We start from the raw sequence: 22,564 nt of genomic DNA, 5'->3' as shown, positions 1-22,564 counted from the left end.
AAATGGACCATGTACGGCTCTGTTTAAGAGCTAATAAAGGTGCTCATTAGCAGCGTGACAGGACACCTAGTAAGGCATCAATCTTTCTAAAACAAAAGAGTGGGAGGAAGACTAATAAAGTCCTCCCCGGCAGTGTTGTCACCGACACCGATCAATCAGGGATTGAATGAATGTGCTGCTAAAGCAACAATAACATAACAAGGGCTAAAAAAAAATATAAATGACAACTACAGCCGTAGTTCTTAGGAAGATACATGAAAGTTTAGAGAACACAGGACGGACAGCAGGAGAGAGAAAAGAGGGGTGGTAGGGGGAGGTAGAGAGCAGACGGCAGTGAGGAAGGTCGCTCCAGACTTGTCTGTGTTGTGAAGCCTTTTCCAGGCACTCGTTCGTGTGCGGCTGTTACACGTGTCAGTGCAAGCGCCGCGAGAGATCACACCAATTATTATTATTTAAACTGAGCGAGCCATCATTTTTCACTCACTTTTAATAAAGAGGCAGAGAGCAGCGTTATTACCAAGGTGCAGGACGTAACCGCTGCTAACTGCCAATTATGTCATTGTTAACAAGTCGTTCTTAGACAAAGCAGTTTAATGACGTTAATGCCACGTGCCTTCGGAGAGCACATTCACACAGACTCAATTATTTTTCAACATTAGTGCATGTCTATACTTTTATTCTAATTATACACTTTATAAAGTCATTGAAAAATTCATTCTTATTGCCTCTGAGCTTTGAATTTACATACATATCTGGCAGATATGACCAGCAATTATTATTTTTTTAGATTATTATTATAATTTTATACAAAGATTTGCAAATTCTCTATCTCTGGTTTGGTAGTTCAGTTGATAAAGAAAACAACAACAACTAAAAATGACTAAAGGTAAACACAAAATATATTTGTCTAATTAAAAGTCTGTGGGAGTGTAGTACCACGGAAAATTATCACAAATCTGAAAAAATAATATGTAGTGACACATGGCGCATTTCAACTTAGGCAGCTCCTAGGTCAGCATGAAAATAAAAAATGACCATTGATGAAAATGGAGTGTTATCCTCAGCTCCAAAACAGTGAAACTATGATGTGGGTAAACATTTGAATTTAGGTGGTCCACAAAGGCTTCCTGAAGTCGTTGTTCATGGTTTTATCACAGAACTGCAACTGGAGTTTGTAATTTTATATACCGTAAACAATGTCAGTATGATGTGGGAGTATCTTTGACCGTGTTGTCATTGGACGTCCTCAGTGATGAGTCGGTGTAATGACAGACGAAGATATATTATTTACCTCCAGGCAGTTTGTATTTGGAGTCTGAATAAATTCAGCATTAAAAAGTGCTCCCTCACACACTCACACGTACACACACACACATATTGTGGCGCTGATAGAACCATTTGTACGGCTGTGGTCTAACCCTTCACAGCTATTTATGTTGTTTCTCTACTACATACAGTATGGCTGTGGGGTTAATGTGCATGACACACTTACACCGTTTTTTTTTTCCCACAGTGAAGCAGCACGGTAATGAGAGAGGATGTTCAGATAGTCTGGGGAGCACAACAGCCGACTGTGTTGGTACCAAGTGAACTGTCTGTGGCTTTACATAATGACACTACACCACTGCACAAAGCAGTGTGACTTCTGAGGGTAAAAACACAACAAGGGCTGAAGAAATACAAGTATTTAAGATAGGAATGATTTATTAGAGCATCTCTTTTTCATGCTGTGGTGACTGTTGGAGAGATTTTTTTATTTTTTATTATTACCAAAACCAAATAGTCAATAACTGTATATGTTTGATGGCTGTATATACATTATGAATACAGTTATTTAATTAGCTGTATTAAAAGGTACGGACAGCTAGCTAATGAGGCCTTCAACGTGAATAGAATCTTTTCATACGTTACCATTATAAATGTTCTGTTTCAATCCTGTTTTTCATTTGCGGCACAGACAGAAGCATCCAATAGAGCATTCAAACATTCAAACCGGATTTTCACCGAATAATGAAAGCGTCGTCACCAAGATGACGATGATGCAGTTTTTGTCAAAGCGGAGGTTTAAAGGGCTGTGTTTGTAATTTTCACGGTCAGCTTGTACACTGAGGAGCACTATAAACTTGCTTAGGGGTGAAAACACCATTTCTGTGTAGCAGCTGCTCCAGGGATTATGATGATAAAAAATATAATATTTTTGATAAATTATGAAGCGTTTTCAAGCCTTCTGCTCAATAGTTTCCCTTTCAGTTTTGAAAAGTTTAAATGTGCTGAAAGTAAAGGTCCTTAAAATTGATTATTAAGGCAAATTGAGAATACCACATCTTTGGTCCGAACTTTACGTTCCACCAAGCAGTGATGTGTGAGGCCTGGGAGAAAACTCTTTTCATGCCTCATTAGCCAACTTTTTAGAAGAAATAAAGACCATCCCGGGGTCTGAAGACACAGGAGGAACAGCAGGTAGTGGAGCAAAACCTGTAAAAGAATACACTAAAAGAATTGAAGTATCTCACTGGAGATTTGGAGCAGAGAGTGAGGTGTGAGTGTGTGTGATTTTTTAGTGAAACTTCACAACCCCTGAGACAACCTCTGCAGTGCCAGACTCTACTAAAAGACTGAAGCCTTCCATTTGGCCACCAGAGTGTACAGTACAGTATGCTGATGTGCAGAAATGTTGGAGCTCTGTGCTGTGTCCAGGTTAAAAAGTCAAGAGGCAAAGGGGACGTTGAGGGGATTCTGGGATTCAAGGTCAGGGGTGAAAAAAGTTTGATTCCATAGCAGCCTCAACTTGCAGTTCTTAGGGTTAGAAACTGTTTCTGGTCTTGGTACAAAGACCAGAAACAGTTTATAAATACATTGAGAATGACAGTAGTTAAAGGGGAGTGGTTCGATACAGAAACATAGATAATATATGCAGATATCTCAGATGATAGAATTGGTAATGTGAGAAGTTTGAGCCAATCAAAATGCTTAATTTTAAATGTGAGTTAACCTGACTTACAAACCTTCCCTGCTGCTGTAGGAAATTAATTCTCAACATAATTTATTATTTTATTCAACAGCGTAGTCTGGTGTTTCAGCTTGGACTGTTGAAAAGAATCCAAGGTGGTTTCAGCTCTGCAGTCCACACCAAGGTTTTCATGTAATATCTACATGTTTTTAAATGGATCCATAGTTAAACCCTGGTGATTATCCGTTGTGTAACCTTCAGTCAGTCTTTATCGATAAACACAAGTTCATGCTTAATTTCGTACCCTTTACCCCTGTGTCTTTACAATTTCAATTGATTCAATTCAAGTGCTGCACCACACTGGGACTAGTCATGTGACAATGTTTGAATCCACATATAAATTACTTATCGGTGGAAACGTGTCGTGCTGCAGAGGGACTGCACACTGAACCCTTACTACAGGAGAAGCTTCACGTCCATGTGTTTCCATGTCCTTGTCCATTCATTGAGTACATAATGAACAACTGTAGCCTTTTGGACGCAAACACTTCAGGTGTACTTGTGCTCAGGTTCCGATCACCATAGAAATGCCCCAAGGTCCACTGCACCGGCTACAATGTGCTGAGGCTCCGTTCATATCTGAGAGTCATCGTTAGCTCCAGGCTCCTGCACGTGGTTCACCAACTGCAATCACTAAATGGAGAGTTGGATTAATAGAGGCTCCGATGCAAAGGATGATCTGTTTATTTTATTTTTATTTTTTTTACTTGGGGCCCATCAACGCTCAATCTCCATTGCTGCTCTAATTGACTTGGCAACATTCCATTACATTCACTTAAACCTTTTGCAATTAAAGTAATGATTTCAATTAGGTTTGTTCATCTACTGCAGTGACACGAAGGACCAACTCATTTCATTGTGCTAATGAGCAGACTTTTTTTTTACTCTTATAAGGCATAGGACTGAGTATGTGGACTGAGTCTGTGCAGAAACATGCAGAAACTATCTGCTGGGCCAAGAAAAGAATCCCAGGGAAATAATCGGGCTAAAACTCTGGGGGTTAAAGGTATAATTAAGGTAAAGGTATAATTAAGAGGGGAGGGAACCGCTGAGCCAGGAGAATGTGTCTTTGCATAAATTTTTCTGTGATGTTCAGTTAGAACTCGGGAAAGTGACTGAAAGTGGGAATGAGGTTCATTACAGTTTTAGGAAGAACATTGGTTGGTGACTTTCTGGTTTAAACAGTGAACTTGGAAAATATGTGTTTATTGCATGTATTATCTCTGCAACATGTAGATGGTTTTAATGACTGTAGTTAAGTCTTGTTGTCCTGTCATGTAAACCAGGTGATAGGAAGAACATAAGTAAAGCAGAAAATAATAATAAGGGATAATCACATGACAATGATGTAATATATAATGTGATGCGATGTGGTATGATACGATGCATGATAAAATGTATGACATCTTTTTTTTGTCTTCGAATATTTTTAACCCAATACCTTCTGTGCTTGGCTTTGTTGTGATCGTAGCCATGGACATGCCAGCTGAGCTGACAGCTCTGAACATCACTCCACAAGGAGCTCTGCTGAGATGGACCGCCCCTCTGTCCAGTGTTGACAACTATGTGCTGACCCTCACACACAACCAGAGTAAGTTTCCACAACATCATGTACTGTATTTGTTAGTCTGATGATGGGAAGATATTTGTGTTCGACCGTGGATGATAATTAGATTTTACTGCATCAATGATGATTTGTTACTATCTGATGTATATGAGGTCAGGTGACCAACACACACATACGAGAACTACAGTTATAGTTTCCATTCGATGTCCCCATCTGGGTTCTTTCAGCACCAGGACTTTTCTGTTTTGGTTTGGTTTGCTGACGTGTGTAACACCAGCCCACAGACTCTGGCTGTAATGAGCACATTCATTTTAGCTCATTTGGATTCAGCACGTGTAGTTATGACAGGTACGATTAAGGGTTTCCTATTAAAGAGTGAGAGCCATGACGGGTCCTTTGAGGCAATACGGATCCATTTGTCTTATTTTCATTACATTATGCATGGTGGAAGCCCAGAGACTCAGCCCCAGTCTTTGCTTTCAGTGAGAGCCATGTGTTTCTTATGCAACCCATGTTTTCACTTTGTGTCTCAGCTACATCCCGATAAGGAAGAGATGGTCATAGAGTGTGGCCTCGGAGGGCCAGTTTATAATTTACTACCTGAACTGTGCCTGACCTACATGTTACGGCAGGTTAACCAGCCTCAGATACGTGCCGCCTTCAAACTACTTTACATGCACAGCACGGCCTCTGAAAACGGGAAGCATAAAAAGACTCAAAGGAATGACCTGCAAACATTGGCAGGAAAGGGTCTCCGCAAAATATAGTGAATACATTTACCAGTCAAACGTTAATCAAATCCAGTGTCAACAATTATTTACTGACTTGTGTGAATTAGCTGGAGAAAGTGTAACTGGGGACGTGTTTCTTATGAGCGCGTGCGTCACTGCATAAGCCGTGCCAGAAGGTGTTCACACAGGTCTGTATTACTTATCTGTAGAAATCAATGTGGAATTACTTCCTGACTGACTGGATCCCAGCCAGATCCTCTCACGTACAGGGACAGTATATCTTCACTGTGCGTATATTTGAAAACCAATCAGCCTATGGAGAAGTGCAATGCACAGTGTTGACCTTTTCCCTGAAGTATATTATAAACCAAAGCTGAGTTTTTCTGCCATGAAAAAAAAGAAGGCTGCACATATTTTGTTAACTAAAAAACACTCGTCGTGTTGGTGAATAATCCATATTAAAATCTTAGTGACAGTTTGACCTCAAGTTCCTGTAATTATTTCTGCACATTATAAACTGAGCGTACAGACTCCTGAGACGTCCACACTGGAGACACCGTGTAAATGTCTTCTTTTGACATTTTGATGACCCACCATAGCGCAGTCATTTTCTCAATGAGACATTTTTCACTGTCAAGTCGGAGGCGTTTTGTTAGTAGTAAAATTGCACGTAGATAATTCCACGGTGATTGAGTTCATTCTGTTTAAATTGGCCAGTCAGTTTGTCCGCACTGATGAATGGAGCGACGATCGGACTGTGTTTCACTGCAGAACAAATGGTTCGTCATTTATTTGTAGAATACTCAAGACGTCCCATTTATTATTTAAAGTTTGAAAAATAACGCAATATTTAATAGAGAATTTTTAACACTAATAAACCTTTGACTATTAAAACAGATGTAATGCAGTTTATTCAGCACTGGAAAAAAAAACCACTTTGTTAGGCAGTGTGGTTGTGTTCAACCCTGTGTCTGTTCCCCAGTCACAGCTGACACCATCCTCGTGGAAGGCAATAGGCAGGAGCACCAGCTGTCCAACCTCAAGCCCAGCACCGTCTACTCCGTCGCCCTCTACGCCACCAAAGGACCGCTCACCAGTGGAACGGTCATCACTAACCTTCAAACACGTGAGTCGCCGTTTAATTTATCGTCACTGGATACCGCTCTGGTTTAAGTCGTGTTCATGCACACACAAAAAACAGAAATCTAGCCAAAGGTCTATTGTGGTGTAAATAGGAGATGTTTTACTCATGAAATAAAGGCAGAATTAGGAACAACAGTCATTGGTCTGTAAGACCACAATCCTTCAACCAGTGAGTCGAAAATGATTCTTGTTGTTGTCGTTGGTATTCTTCTTCTTTTTCCATGCTGTCTTCCTCTTCTTGTGCTTCTTCTGTTTTCGGGTTCTTGTGGCATGTTTGCACCAGCAGACACGTCCATCATGTGACATCCCAACATACCACAAAAACAAGCAAAGGATTTTTGTGTGATTCACTGTTTTAGAAAATGATTATTTAATGATGTTGTTGTAGTGACACTTTTGTGGCTGACTGTCACCACTTCAACCACACGTTAAGACGGTGTACTTTACAGTCTCAGTGCTAACGAGTTTCCTGATACATCATGGTTAAGCCTGTTGGAAATAACAGCCTGGAAGCCACACATATCTCCCGACACTGTCTGCCAGCAGCGAGTGCCTTTGGCGCAGCTCTCCTCTTTATTGCTCTGGCCAACATAAACCTCAAGTGAGTAATAAATTTCACCTTGGAGCTCCTGGAGATACACAGTGCTGAGAGTCACCCACCTTTGTTATAGGAGTTAGTATTTAGTGAGACACTATGCAGTAGTCAAGGGCACATCTGACATGGGAACAAAGCTGGGAACAGCTCTTCCTTCCCTCTCTCACCCCGTACTCTTTGACCTGCACCTTTCTAATCATATAAGAAGTGAGAAATCCAGTCCAGTCTAGGTGAGTCGCACCTTTGTTAACTTTGTTTTTTACTGCAGTTCTTTTAGGGTCTGAGAAAAAAAAAAAGTTTTAACTCAGCAGAGAAATACATACAGGTACTCCCCAAGGAGTAGCTGTGCTACCTGTCCTGCAATGCAGCACAGACAAACCAGCAGGAAGGAAAACAAACTCTGACAATGTATGTGAAAGCAGGGCTGCACTGGCTCCACAACAGAAATGGGTCTTGGGGAAAATAGGAGTGTACCTGCAAAACCATGTCAACACGGCGCATGGATGTAGTTACTCAAATATAAACAAGTGTTGTTGGCAGTTTAAGGTGCTTCTAATTTGGAACTTCTTCCGACGGCAGGAAGCACCTCAGCCTCTCAGGAGAACAAAAGAAGAAAACATATTAAAAAAATGCATCTGTGCTCTAGTTAGACTGTCATGGAGTTGTGGTCTGGTTTTTTTGACCACTTTATGTAATAAAAAAAGGAGATACTCTTATTCTTTTTTTTTAGATGAGAGATTAGGTTGAACCTCATTGATTCCACACTGGGGGAATTGTGGGTAGAAAGGTGTAGTAATGGTCATTTTTTAAAGCTTTTTCAATTTTTCAAAGGTTGGAAATATTTAGTCAGTTTATACTGATTTATACTGAGTCGATTTTAACTTGTTTTGACCTTTTATGCAACTATGTATTTGGTCACTTGTCTCCTATGTACTGCTACATTTTTTTTCTGAACATTTTTTAAAGACTTCTCAAAAGATAAATCCAACAAAGTAAAGAATACGTATTAAGGGTTTTACTGTGGTTGTCCAAATACATTTTCTTTTTTAATATATATGGCTACGTAGTTTAGGTTTGAGTTTAGTTTGAGTAGTGAGTACTGCCATGTTACATATAGGGTGACGTGCAGCATCACAGCAGTGACAAAACAATAACATGTCCATAGCCGGTTTTTCCTTTCCTTTCTCTATCAGACTATTTCAATGCAAAACAACCCAAACAGTTCTGCATTTAATGTTGTTGAAATATCTCCAAACAGCTGCCATTGTGGAGATTCTTTAATAAACTGCCCATGAGGACAGTGAGTCACTGAACTGCATTTAGAAAACACACCACACTGACTTGAGTACGAGCGCTTGGATAAAGTTGTCGGTGCATCTCTTAGGTTTTACTTCATTTTACTGAGGAAAAATAAATAGAGTTCTGGGTTCGATAAATATATGCAGCCTTGGAAACCCATTAACACAAGTGCACAGAGAACCACACACACATGTTCCTGTGACGGACAAATTATAGCATGAATCACCTGGAAGCCCTGACACTTCTATTGTTGTTAATTACACCATTATAATTGAAATCCTAAATCTATTTGTTGCTGCTGTCACCAGAAGAGTTCTCTCTGCAGTGGAACTAATAACAGTGAGAACTGGCTGGAAAGGATAAAACCACTGACTGGATTAATGTGTTACCCTGACAGGTCATCGTCCGCTCCTCTGTTTACTTCAGTCATTGTTATCATATCTAGTTTCTATTTTACATAGTTGAAGAAAATAAAAAATAATTATGATAAGTTGAATAACTCAACAGAAACTGAAATCTGAAAACTTTTTAAACTTGGATTATTTGTCAAATATTCAGGAACGTATCACAGTTACCAACCCTATAACAACATCTCACCGTATGGATTTTTACCAACTCAGAACCCTTTGTCTTTGTTACATTGTTTCATGATCAATTTAAGAGGAGCAGTGGGAAATTGATTCAGGTCCTCGCAACTTGGAAAGCTGAGTGTTTTTAGGAAAGTGAGTGAGTGTGTTGGTGTTCTTTGTTGATCCCCATGACTCTTAACTACTGAGGAGAGAAGTTTTGTTGTTTTGCCTCAGTGTCTCTGGAGTTCAACACAGCAAGGCAACTCGGCTCCCCTAAGGCTGATATATAAGCTGTAAGGCTGGAGAATAAAGGATGAAGGTGTCTGTAAAAGCCTGTGGGCTGCAGCACTGGGACGACTTCCCCCTTTAGATGTGTCTGAGCCCACTTGCTGAGAGGTACTTGGAAAGTTTTTGAAGTGGCAGAGATCCTTGCTTCGGGCAACTTCCTAGAGCTTAAACTCATATCAGCTCATGTGCTGAGAGTGCTGCTATTAAGGAAAAGACAATTTTCTTCTCCTTTTTCAGGATGCCTTTCTGGTTTGTTAAACATAATTCCATGCACTGATTTCTTCATTTAATCTGTGTTTTAAATGTATGGGGAAAACACATTTAAATGTGACAACTTTATAAGAATAAAAGTTAACTTTCAATTGTAATATTCATCACCATTGATTAGCATAAAAATTATCATATAAAAAGCTGGTTTGTCTCAATATCCTTAAAAACTGTCTATTAGTACTGTGATCAACTACTAGTTTTCAAAAGTATATGAAATGTTTCATTAATCCTGCTCTCAGTAAACCAGAAAAAGTCAGTGAAAATGTAACATTTTTTTAAGTCAGTATAAAGAGCTTTCTCTAGGACAAACATTACAGATACATAGTGGAACAAATAAAAGACTGTCTGTTTCCACTGTAGGAAGATGTTGAGATAATGTCTACAGAGGTCAGACTGACTGACTAAATATTAGGTCATTATAAAAAAGCATGTAGGAGTGAGTGAATACTTTTCATTCTAATCACAATCACCTTTGTTGTTTTCAGCTTGAGTTACAGAATAATTAGAACAAGGGTCACCGGGGTCAGCAGTGTGATGGGAATAAATAATGCAAAGCTCTAATAATCACAGTGCTGTCATGAACCTGTCTTCGTTAAAGCATGCAGCACGTGGCATGTGGTCAGGTGATGTTTTTTTCCCACCATTTATTTATAATTACATTCACGTGTATGCATTCAGCAGAAACTTTAGTAGAAACCAAAGTGACATAAGAGTACTCAGTGCAGCAGTGGAGGAGGGAAGTACAGGAGAGTGCTACAACAGGGGGCGCTCTCTGGAGAGCTCGGTTTTTTTCTTGAAGGCAGTTCGGGACGCCCCTGTTCTGATGGTGATCCGTGGGTCATTCCACTAACATGGATTCGCTGATTATCTGGAGTGTGTGTATATTTGCCATCGTATTTCAGGTTTATTACCAATTTGCAGGTTTGTGTTCCAACTTTTATATTAATTTGATTTGGTAGATTCACAGCAGTAGCCCATAGACACTACTACCATCTTCAGTACGATCATATTTTCCCTGATGCCTTTCTACAAATAGTTCTACTGCTGCTCCGGTCGCCCATTCCATCTGCTTCTCCGTGTGCGTTTTTCTCTTCCCACATTGTTTACACATTGAGTTAATGAGACGTTTGATGTAGCCAATCCTGTTCATCAACATCACACTGTTGAACACTGCCAAAGACCCAGAGAAAATCGGCTCACCTGCTCAGACGCTCGCTAGGAGAGGGCCTTAATTGGAGCAAAAGAATGAGGTAGAAAGGGAATGGAGAAAAGATTTAATTGGCCTCGGGAAGAAAAAGAGAGAATAAAGACAGCTAAAATGGGAGTTGTTGGGGGTCTGCCATTTCTCTGAACTGAAAACTGTTCTCTTCTCATCAGTCCTCCACTCACACAATGGAATAAAAACACAGGAGGGGGAAGAGTGAAAGAGAAACAACATGCAGCACCAGTTCATCAAGACAGGGGAATGACAAGAACAATAGATAACCTCCATTCACTCTCATTCACATTGAGTCCGAATGGCAGCCTGTCAGATAAGGAGTAAAGGATGAGGTGGACACGGGATGGAAAGACAAGTAGCAACAGCACACAGTGAGACAAACAGGAGCGAGGAAGAGGAGGAGGAGGAGGACTCTGGGTTCAAGTGGGAATAAGTGTTACACAAAAGGTGCAACAGTAGGGAAAAACAGGAATGTGATGCACAGGAAGTCAGCTAAGAATAGCACCCCCTCATGGACTGAGACCAGGGACAGCTTTTATCAAAGTGTACATCTCTGATACTTGCTTTGTTCTTTCATTCTCTCTTTGTGTATCTGACACACAGTGGGAATATGGCCATCAAATATGTTACAGGGAAGGCTTCTCACGTCCTGAAGGGCGGAGGCTGAGTCTAAAGCCTATCTGAGCTGTTAATTACAGGTGGCCTCAGATGCACACGTTAGCAGAAGGATTTAAAGACGGAAAACAGAACAAAGTCTTAGTGGAGATTCAGTGTCGCAGGATTTCTTTGTGGAGTCCAGTCTCAGGCTGAAGTCATTATTATGTGCATGTAAATTTTTGACTTTTCATTATCATTAGTTTCTCCAAACTTGACAAGTTCCAGAAGCCATCACCAAGATGCACAGTAACGACTAATATCCATCAACTCAATTTACGAAAATTTTAGAATTTTAGAACTATATTTTTAAAATTTAGAACTATATTTAACCTCTTTTTTATAATCTCCCATATTAATTTTTTTTTGTTCCAGAAATAAACAGACAATATATTTGTCTGAATTGATCATGCATAATTAGGATCACAATCTATCGTGATTACTAGTGATTTATTATTATTATTATTATTATTATAGTAGTAGTAGTAGTAGGTAGTAGTAGTAGTAGTAGTAGTAGTAGTAGTAGTAGTAGTAGTAGTATTGTTGTTGTTGTTGTTGTATTTTTTATGTATATATTTTATATTTTTATATATTTTTTATTCAATAAGAATAGCAGTCAGTGGGAATCACACTGTTTTATTAGAGTCAGTAGTGTGTTGACAACAGTCCTATTTCTAAAGCTGCAGAGAAAGTGTGTTGTGAGAGGGCATTCTAATTAATGTACCTTTTCAGCACAGCTGGTTGATTTTTATTAATAAGATAAATGTAGACTTAACGAGGAGCCGGGTAATTGTGTTGGGGATTTTACAGAAATGTGGAGCCTAAATAGGGCGGCTAACAAAACCCAGGAAGACTCAAAACCCAGGAAATAGGCCAGTGGGAATTTAAAAAAAAAGGCAATCGCTGAGCAGTAAGTGTGTTTAATTCATATTTCCAGCAGTCATGCTTGACTGCAGAGTCCACTGAGTGCAGCACCTTTTTCTCCCAGCAGCCCTCAGTGCTGCTGGATGACTGGCTCACAACAACCCAGACTCATGATGCAACTTGAGGAAACGGAGTTTTCAACAACAAGGTCTTTTATTTTCTATCATTCTGCAAAATGAGGTTAATGTGGTTCCTGCCGCCTCATTGGAGGATCAAATAGTGACTTGATATAAGGTTGTGAAACTAGGAGTAATTCTCAATCAGATTTAGGGAACGCCAACAAATGCAATATAAAACGGCTGGAAAGTACAGATGTGTGGAGGCCTCTCTGACTGTCACCTGGTACAGGTCAGTGTGTAAACATGGAAGAGTCGCAACAGTGTTTTTAGTGCAGTGTGTGGGAGTGTTGCTTAGTCTGCTATGTAGTATTTCTAACCAACCATTTGTTCTTTTCATAATGATTAAGTTTGGGACACACCCTTAAGTCCAGAAAAGCTTAGCTTTTATTAAGATCATCAAACTCTGCTAATTTATTTCATATTCCATATTATTATTTCATCAACAAATGCTAATATTTACAAGCCTGAAGGTGCAAAAGATTTAAATACAAAAATATAAACTTAACCCATAACTGCAACAGCTAATTTAATCATCACTAAATTATTTAGTAACAATATTTCATGTGTTAAGATATGATGAACCTTTTCTTTTTTTTTCTTCTATCACCTCTGGTAGAAGTGAAATAAAAATAAAAAAATAAATTGCATTCTTTAAAGGTTGATACTCCTAAGGTAAAATGGTCTTGATGAGACTATGATGAAGATGTTGGAAATGATTAGTTAACAAATGTGTCTGTTCCTTTATGGAGCCAGCTCTGATCTATTCACAGTTAAAACCAAAACAGAGTTTGGATTTATTTAATAAGTTATGATAATGGATTTTGTCACAGCATATGAATTATACCTTTTTTAAACAGGCAGATAGACCACAGTGAAATAACAAGTGTTTTTTTTTTTTTTTTTTTTTTTTTTTTAAGTACAAACTGAGGTGATTGTGGTGCGTTTCTGATCATTAACAGAGAAAATACCAGTTATATTCCTACATGGAATAACACGGTTCTCTGTGCTGAGAATGTTCCTCTTCCAACATGTTGGCTTTCATTGTGTTTCTTCTCACAGTCCAAACACATGCAGTCAGGTTAATGAGCCGTAAATGTGATTGAGAGAGTTTTTCTCATCTCTGCCCATGTGACGCACCGGTGGCTGCTCTCCATTGGCTATTCCGCCAAGCCTCAGCTGGTATTGGCCTCCACTCCGTCCACGACTCTCGGAGTACAAGCTAGTACATAATGAGTGTATTGATGAAATGTTTGCTTCCAGTAAATTGATTGAAAGTTATTGTGTTTTCCCGTTTCCCCCTGCAGCCATGGACGCACCTCTGAACCTCACCGCCAGTGAAGTGAATCACCGCAGCGCTCTCCTCTCCTGGCAACCACCTATCGCCGAAATTGACAACTACATGCTCACCCTCAGAAGCGATGGCAACCATAAAGTAGGTATCGTATGATGCTGCACAGTCCTTGTGGTATTTGTCGCTCTCACTCACAACACTGAAAAAGGCAGTAGGTCAAACCCAGTTTGTATATTTTAAAAGACAAAAACCTTTGCGACCCAAGTCAATAGACAATATTCCTAAACTACTGGGAAACATGATGCGAGACGACCCAAAAATCTCTCGCGACCCAGTCTTTGGGAAACAACGGTGTAACCAACAATCAAACCAGGTAACTTTGGACCCTGCAGGACCAGGAGGGTGTGGCAATGGGAAGAAGATTAAGCATGTGAATGATTAATTTAATTTAATTATTTTTTAATTAAAAAAATATAGTAGCACACTGAAAATTCCTCTTGGTTTTCTGCAGAACAGATAGCTAGACATGCCATTTGTAAATGTTATTATGAATGGGAGATGTGAGCTGTGAGCGTTGTTCAGAAGGAGATAAATAATCGATTTGGGAGATAAATAATCCATTTGTGTATCGGGTATTTCCAAATATAAATGACACCTCTCTGCGGTGTAATCTGTGTGTGTGTGTGGAGCTTGTAAGCGTTCAGAGAGACACTGACAGACTGATAGACACACACACACTCACACACGCACCAGGGAGCTGCAGAGCTAAACTGCCTGTCCAAATGGAGATATTACTTTAATGTGTCTCTGTGGAGACATTGTTTATTTTGATTAAACCTTTTGATGTGGCTGAGTAATGATAATAAAATGCATTAGCGGGATCCGTGCGACTCGCACTATGCCTGTTAACAAATTGACTGGAACCATTCCCCATGATGCTTTGCAAAGATCCCTTTCATTGGCAATTATGTGTTTCATAAACACAGACCGGGCCTTTCTACATTTTCGAGTCTTTTAAAGATACGTGATTCATCATTAGCCTTCAGAGAGTTCTTTGTTACATATACACAGAACAAGATGGTTTTTAGAACAGTTTTCAAATACATCCAAAGAGGAACATCTTGTAAACACACACCAACACAAAGGAATCGTCCATAAACACCCTCTCTCTCTCTTATTGTCACTTTGACCAGTGCGTCCCGCTGCTGTTGTGCACTCAGTCAGTGGCCAACACTAATGGACAATTATGAAACATCCCTCAATACAACAGCCATGTCCAAATATTTTTAATGTGTTTTAATGTATTTGCAAATTCGTTGTATTCTTCAACCTCCCTTTTATAATTTTTTTAAACTAACTTCTTGATTAATATTTTTAATATATATAAATATATAAAAACATTACATATCCTTGGGTTTTGACTTTGCTTTATTTTTTTGGGAGATTCCAGTGTAGTCTGCCTTACAAATCACTGAAATTCAGAAGATGTATTTTTTTTATAATTGGCAAAATTGGAATCTGTATATTTTTATTGTATTTCTACGTTGGACGTAGGATTAACCTCTTGTAGTCTTGAGTGTTGCAGCAGTTGCACCTTGGGTAATTTCATAGTTTGATTCTTCAAATTCATTCTCCTTTAAACAATGAAAAATATGGATTCATTGATGACATTTTTCTGTTGTAAGTTCTACTGGTTGTCTCACATTCTTTCTACTGGAGTTTTTTTCCAGAAACATATTATTTTTTTAAACAAACACATTTCCAAACCTGTTTTGGTTTAAATGTATACACTCGAAGTATTTGTATTTGTACTTTGCGTTCCCGAAACAGGTGCAGCTTTTTCATATCATATCACACGACGACAAACAAAGCGCGATTCACTGCTCATGTAGTTAATAACACCACCAGACAAAATGGAGTGCCCCTCACGAGCTCTTCTCTGCCGTTATCGCTGCTTGAGATCTGACTCAGCCGGCAATGTGGCTGGAATACATCAGCGCTAATCTTCCCAGTGCTACTGACGGATCAACAGCTGTTCTGACAGCTTCTTCACTTACTGAGATAATTAACTCCACACGCAAAGAAGGTGTGTGATTAATTTCATGTCTGATTAACATTAAGTTTTCTAAATTAATGTTCGGTTTCCACGGAATCTTAAGAATTCTCCATACGCCAGGATTAATAGAGCTCCACGTCCGACGACTCTGACACAATATGCAGTGGGTATATTGAACTTTGTTATTACGTTTGATAAGACAGGCACTGTTTCGCTCACAATAGTACTGTACAATCTTATCTCCACCCTGAAATCCCGGTGGGAAAATGTCATCTCCCCAGAGACAAAGAGACAGAGTTTACCAGCTGCTTCTCTGAATAATCCACACTGACACCTTAACTGAACTAATGTGATGTTGTTTTTCACCAAACAGGCTGAAGGTTTGGTTTTTACTTCTTGTATTAAATGCCACACTCAGGTCAACTGGTATGTTCACAGCAAGACGCATGCAGAGACATGTTCGCGTTCTGAGCCTCCTGCTGGTGGATTTATGCGTCATCCGAGAAACATGTCACAGACTAAAGTCCAAAATGTTTCCATCTGTATTCACATCTGTATTCTACCACCGTGTGAAAAAGATTGAAGGGTTTGTTTTCCGCTCACCAGCATCTCAGCTTGAATTTACGAAACATTTTCTTCTTATTCTGTTCCCTCCGTCGGCCCCTGCTATCACCCATCAACCACTCACCCTCCTATTTTTGTTGGATTCTCTTTTTTTCTTCTTTTTTTTTGGTTACATTTGTTATGAATTATTCAGATTCCAGGGCCGTGGTTACTGAAACAATCAAAACGAAACCTCTTTTATCCGACTGTTGATGTGATGCTGCTGACGCTGAGAGCACTTTGCTGTTTGTCTCTTTGACTATTTCTTTTATTGTCTAAATTCCATTACTGGTGCAGGAACAGCAACAAATGGAGGTTTTGTTTTAACTGTTGAGCGAGGAAACAAATGGTTGGCATTCATTTACTTAAATAAAGAAGATAAATAATAGTATTTTTACCAGAATACTGGCTTGGTTGTTTTGGGGTCTTTGATTGGTCTGCCTGGAGACCAGTTCTGTCTCTGGTCTCAACCAACATCCAAGCAGCTCATCTCTTCTAAAACAAAAAGAACTGGCCAAACTCCCACTTTCAAAGTTGCAGCAATTACTATCCTCAGTTCCCGAACAAATAAAAAGTTTAATTAAAGTAAAAGGGATGTGACTCTGTGATGAACTTGATTCTGTTCCAATGTTTTTTTTTTCTTTTAAACTGTTCTCTAAATTAGTTTTTATCTAAAAACATAAATAAGTTAGTCGGAGAAAAGACATTAGGTTTTAGTTTTTCCCTCTGCTGTTCAACAAACTTTCAAATGCATTTCCAAATTACAGATTTGATTTATTTCTTTTGGATATTGAAGAAGTAAATTTATTACCTGTCTTTTTTCGGTGTCTGTGTGTGTGTGTGTGTGTGTGCGCAGCAGGACCTGATTCTAGATTCAGAGGACACATGGATCCGACTGGAAGGACTGGCTGAGACCACGGAGTACACAGTAAAACTGCAGGCAGCGAGAGAACTTGACAGCAGCCCTGTGGTCTCCACCACCTTTACTACAGGTAAACTACACTCTATAATAATATAGTTAAAAAAACACTTCTACTTTACATGAAACAAAATATCGGTAAGATAAAAATCTGCTCTGTCTTTGGTTCCACATTTATAAATTCAACCAAAGACTCACCTTTACTGGCTCTCATCTCCGTGTGGCGTACACACACACAGATCCTTTACCTGCGCGCACACGTAAACAGTCACATATTTTTCTATTTACACTTAGGCAGTGAATCCAATGAGGAGAATCTTCCTGCTTTCACAGATTTGTTTACCTCTTTTGCAGCACATTACAATTCATCGTCCCTATAATAATGGCTCCCTGAAGTCGGTACAATTTTCATCTCCACTTAACGCTGCACAGTGAGAGCGGTGCGGCGATAGAGACGCAGGGCTGCACCTGCAGTGGAGTGGTAATTTACTATCACGGAGCTCAGCTTGAACGTCACTGTCCTCAGTCTGTGATTGGACAGCAGGTTAAATGAGGGCCTGGAACGTTGTGAAGCTGCTAATAACCTGGAAGAAATAAAAAAATATTAATATTCTTTTTTTTTTAAACTGAGCAGAGAGAAAGCAGCTCAGGTACAATGAAACACTTGATGCACTGACGTTGCTTTAAAACCCACAGATTTCCATCTAACTCCACATTACTGCACACGCTCGAGGTATAAATACTCACACGAGTACAACTCTCCTCCGCAGGGAGTCGACTATTTGCAACACCTCAAAATTGCGCCCAGCACCTGCTGAATGGAGAGACGCTGAGTGGTGTCTACACGATTTACATCAACAGAGACCCCAGCCAGGGAGTGCAGGTGTACTGTGATATGAACACTGACGACGGAGGCTGGATCGTAAGTCACTCTGACAATAACACTGCCTTTTAATAGAACTTTTGTCAAGTGTGCGTCGGTGGGTAATAAAGGGACGGGAATAGTAGAGGAGGAATTTGAAATTGTGTGTCACTGTCAATTTACTCCTTTGTGCTCAACTCGGTCACAGCTATTTTAAAACAAACTGCCGCTTCATATTTTTCTGAATTCTGTGCTGTGTCCTCACAATGGCCTCCAGGTGTTCCAGCGTCGACAGAACGGCCTGACGGACTTTTCCAGGAAGTGGAGCGACTACCGGCTCGGCTTTGGAAGCTTGGAGGACGAGTTCTGGCTCGGTGAGATGAAATTCAAATGTACTTGAGGAAATGTGCAGCGAGCAGAGAGAAGTTACCAGTTCAAGTTTAAATAGTGAAACAGAGAAAGATGTTGAGAACACAATGTCCAGTTAATGTTTTTTGATGGACACACAGAACTGCAGCTTCACATCTTTAATGAACAGTCTCAGCAAAGAAGAAGCTTGGATCCATTAAGATTTGATCTGAAGAATTCTGTAGCGTATTAGAAGTTGTTTTTCCAGCACATACCTCGGTGGCTACTAATTGTTGATAGGGTTATCAATATGTATCACATAATGTTAGTAGAAAATGGTCTGAGCGAGTAGATGCTTTTACTTTAATGTAGTTTCATTTCAGTTTTAGAGATGCTGGGCTGCTTGTGCATTTGTTTGTTTGTTTGTTTGTTTGTTTGTTATCTAGCTCTTGTCTCAGGTATTTTTCTGTCAGAAAGAAAACGATGTTCAAGCGAGCAATCCCTTGAAGTATTTGTCAACTAAAATACAGTAATCTCAAAGTATTTCTAACTGAGTGGTTTGCTGTTGTTTAGGGAGTGATTATAGTCACTGAACTGGAGTGTACTGATGGTTGGACAAAATGTTGCGGTGTTTGAAGGAGCTACACGTACAGCTGTAGCTCTAACTGTAGCACAGCTCATACAGTGTACTGCAGTACATTACAAGTAAAGCCTTTCCAGGCATTGAAATCTGACTTAACCAGTGCTGTCATTTAAGGTCACACACGTACGTGAGGTCGAAGTACTTTGTTCTGTATTTCGATTCATTCTATCCGACTCGTAAACATACATTCTCCTAATCAGACGCCAGAACCAATCAGACACACTCTGACTGCGCTGATCAGAATCTTTTCAACGTCCGACATACAGATGTTGTCGACAGCAAAGCAGAAAAATGTTGGAACCCGTGCACGTCTGCAGTGTCTTCTTACTCTGGTCTAATGCACATTTAATGTCAGCCTGAGCTCAGACAGATGTTTTACAGATGTTGGTTATTTTACGCTGAGTAACGCAGATCATCGACATCTTCCTGTGCAGTGATGGAGCAGAAGAATAATTGTCAACAACTCTGAGTCCAAATATAGGGTTATAATGCAAAGCAATCTGGACTGATGGATGTGATGTGACATTAGCGTTCTGTTTCACCTTAACTCTTATGAATGAATTTTAATGTTTTTTTTCTAACAACAATTCCACTGTGTGGATGTCATTTTAAGGACAACAAACAGCCTTGTCTTAATATCCAGTAATCCTGTTTTAAATACGCATTACAACCGCTTGTAACCGTTTTCAAAAGTCTTTGTTTGACTGTAGTGGGTGAAAGCAGTGAAAACCATATAATATTATCTGTGTATGTCAGAAATACAAAGGTTTTATAGATGAGACTGAGATGTTGCCAATATTCTGTGCAGGAAGAAAATCCTTTTTAGTCACAGCTCCTACTTTGTATGAAGATAAAGAATCACGCTGCCGGCCCTTTTAATTTTCTCATCTCATTTTTCACCACTCGCCTTCACAAAGTCGCCCCGATTCATTACTCCATTCTCTGAATGCTCATTTTTCCCTGAAATGAATTGTTAATTGTTTCTGGTTTCGGCCCGATTCAGAGGCGAGACGGAACATCCTCGCTGTTTTGATGGACTGCTAAATGTTTTTTTTTCACACCCTCTCCAATCTCATTAGAAACAATAATTATATTCATTAGAAAATGTGCAAATGAGTTATGGTTTCTTCCTGGGCCAGTTTTTTTTTGTGCGTTATTGTTTTTGGTGCAGATGATTAAGAAGAATATTACATGCATATTTCATCAAGCACATCAGGACTTTGAGAAGAATGCTTTCAGAAGTTTTTGATTAGAGAAATTAAATAACACTCAGGAAAAATGTTGAAGCATCACATTATCACCACATTATGACAGGCGGGAGGCTGTTACTCTGCAGCTCACACATATTGGATCATAACACCAGAACGATGTCGCACATTACAGTCCATTAGTGAATTAGACAAATGTTCAGACTTTTCAGAGATCCAACCCATCATAAACACAACCAAATATCAGATTCATTTTATGTTATTCTTGTTTTTTTAAGCTGTTGCTCGTGGTGTGTTTGAAGTGGTTTTTATTTTTAGAATTTAAGAGTTTTTTTTTTTCAATATTATTTATTTATTTATGTAAATTAAAGGAGAGAAAATCCCCAGTATAAGCCCAGGGTGAAAATCCCTGCACATGATTCTTGTTGTTAATCAACAAGTTATATGACAAATACAATTTAATACAATTACTATTTTACACATTTTGTAGTTTTCTTTTTTAATTAGATGTGATTTTTTAAGGGTTGAAAAACCTGATCAAATTAATGAGTGCAATTTCTTGACTGAGCTGTAATGATACAAACAGTATCAGAGTTGTTGTGGAAGCCTGAGAGACAGGTCTTTTCATGCCTTTATTATTGAAATCTCACGACCATCTTTTTCCCCTTCCCACATTATAATCAGAAACACCGTTGAACACTTTATATCCAACAGAGTTACAATGGCTGAACTAAAAAAAACAGCCATTAGCACATGTAGGTCAGTGTGTACAAAACAACTGTCCTGTTTCTCTTTTCTCTGAGTCAGCAATAATCTGACTCTACTCTATACAGTAGAGTCAGACTCAGTCACTGTGGTTTTACTCCGACCCTCAGGATGTCTCTGTTTTCTTCTCTGCGCTCCTTTATTTCAGCGCTTTTAAGCAACCTAACCGGGCAATCAATCGGGCAGCTTTTCTCATGATGTCAGATGAAACATAAAAAGCAAGGTTCGGATCCTGTCGGGTTAAAGCGTGGAAAAACTCGCCTTAATCTCCCACGGCTGACCTTTTGAAATGTGTCACATGGAGGTCAAATCGCTCTCCTCACTCACTGCTCTCTGTTTCTGAATCACCAACTCTAAGGGGTCTCAGTGCGCCTGTTTAGGCCTAAGTATGATTACTGTCTTGTCTGTCCAAATGAATTTCTCCCACAGCACAAATAAACCAAGGATGAATAATGTATGTCATAACAATGCACTGAGCTAAACAGTTGCTGCTTTTAAAAGGCCCCCAAAGAAAACTGAAATTACCGCGTCCAAGATGCTATGGTTTTGTCAGTTGTTGGTTTTTTTGTATCATCCTGACACAAAGTAACTGCTCCTGTAATATTAACACTCTTCACTGTTTCAATCCATTTGACCTTCACTCTCAGTTCTACTCAGTTCGTACTGGTTCACCATGGTTCCCTGGAGAACCATTACAACCAGCGTTCAGCTAATCGGTGCCGCTGCACATCCCGCACTGCGAACGTTGATGCAGCGGGCTGCACAGAGCCATAAACCCCCGTATTAAATCCACTCAAACTAAAAAAGAAGAGGCACTTCACTGGTCAGCAGTAAAGAATATGGAAATGAAGCTTTCACTATTAAGTGCTGGGGTTTGAGAGCGGCACATTTATGGCTGCTCACGGGCAATCTATTCTCCATCCCCACTGACCTCGGCTAGTTTGATGCCGAACACGGTGTCAGCGCAATGATGTAAGAACAGTGAAACAAGGGTGTGATATGTGATCATTATCCTTTGCCCTTTAGTTATTTTTATCCCCCTCCCCCCTGCGTTTATGAGAGGATAAGGCCAGTAATAAAATGTGACAAGATGCTAAATGCCCGTAGAACGATAGCACGAGACTGCAGTGCTGTGTCAAAACCCACGTTTTTAATTGCTGTTGTTTGGAACGAGGCGCTTTTTATCCCATTAAGCTGCTCTGTGAAATAATGACTCCTACATTAATTGCATGTAATCCGGTGCTATTTAGAGTATAAATTTGAGGTATTAAAATTCTTTTTATTACAGCAATTGCTCGTCCCTTGTCCCTGTAAGTGCCTTCTGGTTGTAAAATAAGTTTTATCTTCTTTCCATTGACATAATACCAGAGTTTTTCCTCCTCTTCCATTTTCTCCTTGCTCTCCCAGGTTTCTATTTCCTTTTCCTTATCAGTAAAGGTTGTGTTTTTTTTTATTTTACACAGGTTTTGCTTTAGCTCTAG

The 22,564-nt window shown here is 39.5% G+C and overlaps 1 protein-coding gene across 1 annotated transcript in view; it reads left to right on the top strand.

The window, feature by feature from the left end:
* The window catches only part of tnr (tenascin R (restrictin, janusin)), a 118,632-nt gene that overhangs the window by 88,778 nt on the left and 7,290 nt on the right, over nt 1-22,564 (top strand). Inside the window, exons 23-28 of the mRNA XM_008333993.3 lie at nt 4,482-4,601; nt 6,291-6,434; nt 13,693-13,820; nt 17,198-17,330; nt 18,028-18,179; nt 18,397-18,493. Coding sequence (XP_008332215.2) covers nt 4,482-4,601; nt 6,291-6,434; nt 13,693-13,820; nt 17,198-17,330; nt 18,028-18,179; nt 18,397-18,493 — 774 coding nt within the window. The remainder of the gene's footprint in view (nt 1-4,481; nt 4,602-6,290; nt 6,435-13,692; nt 13,821-17,197; nt 17,331-18,027; nt 18,180-18,396; nt 18,494-22,564) is intronic.

Source organism: Cynoglossus semilaevis, chromosome 20 (genome assembly GCF_000523025.1).
Source record: "Cynoglossus semilaevis isolate Cse_v1.0 chromosome 20, Cse_v1.0, whole genome shotgun sequence".
Lineage (NCBI taxonomy): Eukaryota > Metazoa > Chordata > Actinopteri > Pleuronectiformes > Cynoglossidae > Cynoglossus > Cynoglossus semilaevis.
This window is presented reverse-complemented; position numbering and strand designations above follow the sequence as displayed.